The sequence below is a fragment of the Diabrotica virgifera genome, chromosome 3, assembly GCF_917563875.1.
Source record: "Diabrotica virgifera virgifera chromosome 3, PGI_DIABVI_V3a".
NCBI lineage: Eukaryota > Metazoa > Arthropoda > Insecta > Coleoptera > Chrysomelidae > Diabrotica > Diabrotica virgifera.
The window spans coordinates 79908325-79917770 of NC_065445.1; the positions used below are offsets into that span (position 1 = coordinate 79908325).

General features: G+C 33.3%; 1 protein-coding gene across 1 annotated transcript in view; it reads right to left on the minus strand.

Moving 5' to 3' along the window:
* The window catches only part of LOC126882524 (zinc finger protein 382-like), a 32291-nt gene extending 23068 nt beyond the window's left edge, over positions 1-9223 (minus strand). The window contains exons 1-2 of the mRNA XM_050647491.1: positions 9157-9223; positions 6679-6873 (exon numbers count right to left, since the gene is read on the minus strand). Coding sequence (XP_050503448.1) covers positions 6679-6873; positions 9157-9223 — 262 coding nt within the window. The remainder of the gene's footprint in view (positions 1-6678; positions 6874-9156) is intronic.
* Between the last annotated feature and the right edge of the window lie 223 nt (positions 9224-9446).

Below are 9446 nucleotides of genomic sequence, written 5' to 3' on the forward strand. Positions count from 1 at the left end.
CTTCGGACGAGGCTGAAACTACGCCGCGCGCACACTGAATTATTTTTACCAATGTCGAAGGTCGAATGCTAGCTAGCACGTCCACACTTCGGATTCGACTCGACTACCCTTTGATTTTACCGACAGAGCATGAAAAACCAGTCGACAGGTCGAACGACATCTTTTGTAGATCGACAAAGTCGATCGCCGCGTACACACCATTGACATATTAAGCGTAGACTCGGCATACTCACCAAAAAAGCGTAACGCGGAAACAGTCGATCGGTGGTGTATCTATCTCTTTTAACCAAACGATCCCGCGCATGTGACTGACAAAGATGGCTAGACCACTCAATCCTATGTCGGCGTTACACCCCGATGCATTGAGTGGCATATCCCTAGCCAAGTCTATCCTCTTTATATGTCTCTGGTACACACTCAGTCGAGAGTGTCGATAGACAGAGTCGATCGACAATGTCGACTCAATGAGGATTACGACGTTAAACCGCTTCAACCTATACACTGGCATACAGTAATATACGCTTGATAAATTGAAACGCATCTTTGGTCAGGTTAGCCTTAAAAGCAGTTAAGGGGTCTAACTGCAAAACTTACATTCTCTTCTTTTTCAAATTTTACAGGAACTAAAAAAAATTCACAAAATTAAACAAATTACAGTGGAACCCCGATTATCCGTCTCTCTATTAACCGTCATCTCTGTTAACCGTTAGGGTCCATACATAAGTTATATTGACTACATAAGTAAAAATTTAGTCATCAATTAATTTTGTTTGAGCATTGCGATATGCCAAACGAAATTCGTTAAAAAATGTACACGTGCAGTTATGCCACCACCGCATTTTTCATGTAAATAATTTTTGTTCTTATTCAGGGCTCTGGATTAAATTTCAATTTAAATAGGTAATGAATGATAAATGATACCCTGCTTTTAGACTTTGAGTTCTATTTTTTGAATCGCAAGCCGAAAATAAAAACGCACGGCACAATAATTATTAGATTTGATGATTTTACGTCGATTAAGAAATTCAGCCGTTGCAAAATGTGAAGTAACAATAAAACAAACAAAGATGTCGGAATATTTTAAATCAAATTGATTAGGCTGTACTAACATAAATCCCTCTTATATTGTCAAATAAAACATACAAATACAATTTGAGTTACATGTACTATAAATTTTTATTTTTTTAATGTTCTGTTAACCGTCTTTTCGATTATCCGTCATACCCTTGGTCCGGTGCCCTGACGGATAATCGAGGTTCCACTGTAACAATTTTTATTTGTTATATCTTTTTTGAAAATAGTGTAACATAGGCAACATTTTTAATAGCTTATAAAATCATTAAATGGTCCAATAAGGAAGAAATTCAACATTAAATGTTGGATAATGGTGAGTTTTGTTTATTATCGTTTTTCTTATTTTTGTTTCCGTGGGTTTTCTGTGTTGGAAGTATTAATAGTGTAGGAAACAGAAGTTGAACCTCGCAAAATGAACACAAGTCCGGCTTTATTTTTTTTTCTTGTATATCAAGGCGTGCTTATTATGAAACTAACTTTTTCTTAATGAATTTCGTACCGAAACCCCCTTTTTCATCCCTTTAAAGGGGGTAATTTGTTGTTTTTGCGAAACGTAGCCCTTCCTGTGCGTTTTTCAAAAAATTGTCTTAATACAACTTGTGATTAATTGCCACAGGGTTCCTTCTTGATTTCTATTACAGTTAGGGAAACATATTTTTTTTAAAAACATCCTTTTTAAAAACTTGTCAACTTTGGGGCGCCACCCCCGCTAAACGGTGGATGACAGACATATGCTGTTGGAAAATAAATAGTAGCAAATATAGTCCTCTTCATATTTCTATTAGGGAAATTTTTTGCAAAACCTACAGGAAGGGCTACGTTTCGCAAAAACCACAAATTACCCCCTTTAAAGGGATGAAAAGGAAAGGCACCCCTTGATATATCAGAAAAAAATAAAACCGGACTTGTGTTTATTTTGCGAGGTTCAACCTCTGTTTCCTACACTATAACTGGAGTTTTTAATTCCATTTTAAAAAAGGCTGATTTAAAAATATAAAATTACATTAAGATATTAATTAAATTATAAATTACTAACTAAAATAGCAAAAGCAACTCACTACTGCACAGCTTTTATAAAATCCAACCACAGAATATTTTAAACACATGTGTCATGTGACCGAGATGCACGCCTCTGATTGGACGGCAGGAAGGATAATGTGAGTTTTGATAATGACTTGTGTTTTTGTACTCGATTTTATATGGGTGTAGTTTTGGTTATCATCCTATATTACACATTATGTGTTTCAACATCTACAGCTGGAATCAATTAAAAAGTCATATTTGAAAAAAGTAGAGAATGTGAGTTTTGCAGTTAGACCCCTCAGTTGTAATCACTGATCTGACGTTCTACAATGTTAGTTATGTTTATAAACGTCACATGGATCAGTTCCTATCTTTTGTATTTGACTGTTATTTTAAGTAATCTGATAAGGTTTGCAAATTGCATTGCAAATTCATACATGAATGCAATTACTGTAGGAAAACACATGTTTTGCGTATTCAACTGTCAAGGAATGGTGTCGAAAATTTAAGGTGCATTGAGAATTGCATCAACAGACAGGAATGTAGCACGAGTGAAAGACTTGATAGGAGAATTTCGTCGACTTTCAATCAGAGCCATTTCGAAAATATTTATGTAAGTATAGGATCTGTCCATAGTCCATAGTATCGTACACAAACTGGATTTCAGCAAAGTTTCTGGGCAAGAGATTTCTCGCCTTATGTTAGAGGACCAAAAAAAGCTTGCATATGAATTTTTTTGCAACATCTCACGGAATCCAGGCCAAATAGTAGTGACCTTCTTTTATAAATAATTGCTGGCGACGAATTTATGTATCCATATTATCCTATAGTATCTTACCATCAAGCAATCAGACAAAAACGTCCAGATTTTACAGAAAACCTCCAGAAAAGCTCTCACATGGTGTCATTCTTTTGCACGACAATGATCGACCACATGTTGCCAAAGTAGTGAAAGAAAATCTCATCATCATCATCCAGCTTCTTCTCTTGTCCACTGCACGACATATAGTCCAAGTAATGAAGCTGAAAATAGGACAAAACCTCGCAGTTTTCACAGAATGGATCGATTTGCTTGAAATTTTAAGAATAAGTAGTGGATAGTCCAAAGATCAAAATCTATATGATGCCGAGAGGCGCTTTTACCATGGCGGTGGTTGCCACCCCATCTCGGGGGTGGAAATATTTTATTATATCTTAATTGCAAAAGTTGGTAAAAACGTTCATTTTAAGCAAAAAACGTTCTATACATTTTTTTGATAAAATTGATAGTTTTCGATTTATTCGCTATCGAACGTGTTAGTTTTATATCGACAAAATCAATGTTTTTAATAAGTTTTCTGCTAATATCTCCAAAAGTTTTCGTTTTATCAAAACAACTTTACTTAACAAAAATGTACCTTTTGAACAAATAAACAAAATCGTTTCTTTAAATTTTTTTTAAGACCAATAGTAATCAAGCTATACTTTATTATATGTTGGCTCTCCTTCTTCAAATGCTAAATATTTTAGTTTCAAAGTCAAAAGACGGGAAAACTATGCATTTTTCGAGGACAACTTGTTTAAACTAATTTAAAGTACTTAAAAATATCAATCTCCAGAAATAAAAGAAAATTTTCTAGCTCAAAAATTAAGTGACTTATAATGAGAAGAATGTCCGTCCCTATTTTTTTCAGCGAAAAAGTGATCGCAAGCAACCCCCTAATCACCACCCTAATTAAAATTAGTTAGTGACCTTATGTGGTCTTTTTTATTTATGTATTATTAATAGATTCTAGAAGTTTGACCGGCTTAGAATGATTAGTTTAAAAAGAAATGGAGTTATAAAGAATTTTTGTAGTTTGGAAAAAATGGTTTTTTCTTCAGAATAGCAAGATTAGCGTCAGAGATACGAAAAAATGTTCATATAAGAAATTGTAAGCTTATTTAATTCCCAAGAACCTGGTTTTCAAAAATTTTTTCTACGACAAAAATTGAGTGAGCTATTGACAATTAAAACTTGTAATAACATGCAAAAACCACCTTTACCAACCCTTTCAAAGTCTCCTCTTTTGCGACTGAGGACTTTAAAAAGACTTAATATAAATAGGCATATAGATCTTGTAAAACCGTACAAAATTATTTTTTACGAAACTTTCTAAGATAAAAATAAAAAAGTTACGGTGAAAAAATCAATATATTTTTTTGAAGAAAAAAGGAGAAATCCAATCGGAAGCATAGTAATGTAAGTTAGCGGTGGTTTTAGTCAATAACCTTATTCATTTTTATTTATTTATGTATTCTTAATATAGGTCAGGATCCCGCGTATGAAAAAAAAGTTGATTAATAGCAAGCTGAAAATTTGTTAATAGCTTAAGGGTGTCTAGTCGGATAAACTTTGATATATGGGAACACTGGAACAGGGGCAGTTTTAATTGTGGAAGAGGTTAAAAATTTGGAACGGTCAGACCACGAAAACGGCACATTTATTTTGTCCGACAGAATAGACTTAAACTCTCCGAACAGAGAATAAACTCATGCAAAAATCAGAATGCTATTTATCACCTGTCATAATTCCTGTCATTTGACATATTCCACTCATTAAAACGCCCATTTGGTGATAAATAGCAGTCTGATTTTTGCAGGAGAGTTTAAACTCTGTTCGGAGAGTTTAAGTCTGTTCTGTCGGACAAAATACATGTGCCGTTTTTGTGGTCTTACCGTTCCAAATTTTTAACCTGTTCCACAATTAAATTTTCCCCTGTTCCAGTGTTCCCATATATCAAAGTTTGTCCGACTAGACACCCTTAAGCTATTAACAAATTTTCAGCTTGCTATTAATCAACTTTTTTTTCATACGCGGGATCCAGACCTAATAGATTCTAGAAGTTTAACTGGCTTAGAATGATTAGTTTTTAAAAAACTGGAGTTAAAAGCGAATAACGAATTTTTGTAGGTTGGTAAAAAATGCCATTTTCTTCAGAATAGAAAGATTAGCATCAGAGATACGAAAATATGTTTCAGTATAAAATTGTAGGTTATTCAATTCCCAAGAACTTGATTTAAAAAAATTATTTCTACAGCAAAAATTGAGTGAATCATAAATGAGTAGTATATCGAAAAACATTGATTTTTTCTATACAAAACTAACACTTTCGATAGCGAATATATCGAAAACTAATAATTTTATCAAAAAAATGTATAAAATATTTTTTGCTTACAATGAACGTTTTTATAAACTTTTGCGGTCAAAATATTATAAAAAATTTCCACCCCCGAGATCGGGTGGCAACCATCCCCATGGTAAAAGCGTCTTCCGGAATCTTATAGATTTTGATCCTTGTACTATCCACTAATTATTCTCAAATTTTCAAACAAATCGATCCATTCTGTAAAAATTGCGAGGTAAAAAGCTTCAGTTCCTGGCCTAATACGTCTCCTCAGCATGGAGGAACTTCCTCCAGGAATTTCGATCTTGTGCTAATTGCACCTACCATCTATTCTTTTTATGTCGTCTCTCCAGCGTGTTGGTGGTCTGCCTCTGCTTCTCTTGTCAATGCGAGGTCTCCATTCTAACAGTCTTTTTGTCCACCTGTCATCCGGCAGTCTCGCTATATATCCGGCGAAACTCCATTTAAATCTAGTAATTCTTTCTATGATATCTTGCACACCCGTTCTTTGCCTTATTTCTAACTTTCTCACTCGATCCACATTCGTAGTATGGATCTTTCCACTTTCCGCTGTGCTATCTAAGCTTTGACGCCCTTGCTTTGGTTAATGTTAGTATTTCAGCTCCGTACGTAATGACTGGGAGAACACATTGATTGTATACTTTCCTTTTAAAGTTTAAAGAAATTTCACTGCAAAATATGTCTTTCAATCTGCCATATTCTACACAGCCTAGACCAATCCTTTTATCTATCTCTTGGGTCTGATTGTCTCTAGAAACTTTGATGTCATATCCGAGATATCGAGATTGACTTATTTCTTCTATGATATTGTCTTCGACTGTTATTGATCCTTCTGACACTAAATTAGTCATCATTTTGGTTTTTGTCTTTATTTATTTGCAAAATCAACTTTTTCAGCTGCCTTCGCAAGCTGTGTGAGCTTCGTTGATGTCGTCAAAGAAAATCTATAATGAAGGAAATGGAGGATATTAGAGCATCCACCCTACAGCTCCGATTTACCGCCTTGTGATTTTCACATGTTTCAGTCACTGGAAAATGTGCTAAAATATAATCATTTTCAGTACAAAGGAAGAATGGGAAGAGGTACAAAATGCCGTACAATAGGAAGAAGTACAAAATGCCCTACAATAGGAAGAAGTACAAAATGCCGTAAAATAATTCTTGGAGCAACAGCCACAATAATTCTTTAAGCACACTATACATTAGTTGGTGAAACAATGGGATACGTGCTTTCATTGCAGTGGTACCTATTTGTAGATATATTTACTAATAGCTGTTTTCTGGATCAAAGATGAGTTTCAGTTGAACAAGCCCGGTACAATTATTTTAATTAGGCAATTTATTAATACGTTATAGTTGCCTTGTAGAATTTAATCTTAGTAGACTTAATAATTATTTGACCTCCAATAGTTACTCTTCTGGTATCTGATGATAGTTTCATGCTTCATCTTCATATGGATGGTAAGTTCCTGTTTATAATAATATCTTTTATCACAATACGGGCAGATAAAAGTCTTTTCTTTGCCGCATTCTACAGTTTGATGTCTTCGTAGGTTTTTCTTTAGGCTGTAGGATTTTCCGCACTGCATACAATAGTATCTCATTCTACCTACAATAAACAAAAATTGTTACTAGGGTTATTATATACAGTATTAAGAACTAACTTTTGTACATTTTTTAACTGAAGTAGTACTTTTAATATTATTCAAAGATTTACTACAGATAAATAATTTATACTTAATAATATATAATCATACAGATTCTTTAATTTTCAACTAGATATACCTACGCACTATAAATGGCAACGCTGCTCCCCCGCTGTCCACCTGATTCGCGCGAATTCGTTCAGTCATTCATCATTCTACAGTGGCAAAACAACTCATTCTCATAAGCAATGTTGCCGATTTTAGCGCTTCCTTCATTGGGGTATATCTAATCAAACACTAAACAGTCTGTATAATACTTTATATTTAGACTATTATGTATAATGAATGTACAGGGTAGCGAGAAAGTATAGAAACACGGTAATTTCTCGGAAACCGCTTGAATGATTTTTGTAAATTTTGGTGAGTAAGGATGCTCTAATGCGGCCGATATTATAGTGTTAATTACATGGTTGTCAAATCTTCCGTTTTTCTGGAAATCTAATAAACATTCTTATTTTAAATAGAATATCCTATATATTTTTTGCGTTTTAAAGTACTTACGAAATACTGATTATTTTTTACGTTATATTCCCTATACCTAAATGCCATAATTTCGAAGTTATTGCTACATTTATTAAAAAAACATTTTTAAATTATAAAAATCTATTTTTCGGTCCAAGTAGACATTATTTAAGGTTGTTTGGATCATTGGAAACAAAAAAGGTCTTTAGTAATTTTTCTCAAAAGTTAATCGATTCCGACTTATAAATAATTTAGAACTGAAAGAAATCGAAAAATGACGATTTTCTAGGTTCAAAAACACAAGTAAAAAAATTATTTTTAAAATTAGAAAGTACCTAAATTCAAGATAATAGTACATTGTTTACCGGGTAGGAAAAGCTTAACATTCCTGGACGACTGTGAAGATTGCTAAGTCGAGGCGCAAGCCGAGACTTAGCAACACAGAGTCCAGGAATGTGGCTTTTCCTACGAGGTAAACATACTATTTTTCCGCAAATCGTTTAAAATTCGACAGATATTGATTGATTTAAAAAAACGCGATAATTTTATTCCCAAATAAATGGTGCTTTGAAATTCCTAATAAAATTACTTGGGTTACTATGGAAACGTATTGAGGTTGAATTGTCAAACTTGACGCTTATAAATTTAATTGCTGGTGTTCTCGAAAGTAAAATGATAAGTGATGATGAAATTTCCATTCCTGGGACTCCTCCAGAGCTGGTTGAGGCAGTGAATACTGCTTCATTAGAATTATTGCCAAAGAAATCAAGAGAAAAGTACGAAAATGCATACAGACGTTTTATGGATTATCGCTTGAGTAAAAATACGAGTTCTTTCTCAGAAAATGTTGTAATGGCATACTTCCTAGTATATACCTAATGCATACATAAGCAATGTGTTTTCTATCATTTATGTAGAACACTAACAACTGTACGGAAATATCATTTCCTTACAGTAAGGAAATGACATTTCCATACAGTAAGGAAGTCCTGACTTTTTCTTCAAGAAATTTTGACAGGAATGTCAAAATTTCCTGGCGATTTGCGGAAAAACCTTTTTCTCTCAGATCTCTTTAAGAATTTTTGGCATATTTTATTCTAAAATATTGTTTTTTTTTTAATTGTTAATGAAGCTCATATATGAGAGGACGGGCGATCGGGCTACATTAACAACTAAAAAAATAATATTCTAAAATGAAATAAGACCAAATCGCTCGGTATCTGATACAATAAGGTTTGAACTTAAATTTAGGCCCTTCGTAGTTTCAAAAATAATATATTTTACTAGTGTTTTTGAACCTAGAAAAATTACAAAAATCGAAAATTACAAAAGACCTTTTTTGTTCCCAATGATGCAAAGAACCTAAAATAATGTCTACCCGAGCCGAAAAAATTGATTTTTATAATTTGTTAAAATTTTTTTTTAATAAATATAGCAAAAATAATCAGTATTTCTTAATGACTTCAAAACGCATAAAATATACAGGGTGTTCCATTTAAAATAAGGAAGTTCATTAGATTTCCAGAAAAACGGAAGATTTGACAACATTGTAATTGCCACTATAATATCGGCCGCATTAGAGCACCCTTACCCACCAAAATTTATAAAAATCGTTCAAGCGGTTCCCGAGAAATTACCGTGTTTCCATACTTTCTCGCTATCCTGTATTATGAATTAATAAAAAAAGAGAAGTATTTTTGAATTGTGTCAAATTATTTAATTACCTAGCTCTGAACACTTCTTCAGAGCTATGGTCAAAGGTTTAATTACCACTATAAAAGGACATCCCATTTTTTAATTGAAAAAAATTCCTTATGAAGTTAAAAAACTTGGTCGGAGGTTGAAATTTTTTTGTATGTTAAATTTAAAAAACATCTAGTACATTAGGACTTCACAAAAAACACATTAAAAAGTTTGATCATAGTAAAGTGATCCACAGAGCCCATTATCTGAAGTGGAGGCAACTGACAGAATCCAGTGGTGTAGAGACGTTATTAAAGGTGTAGACTTTAGA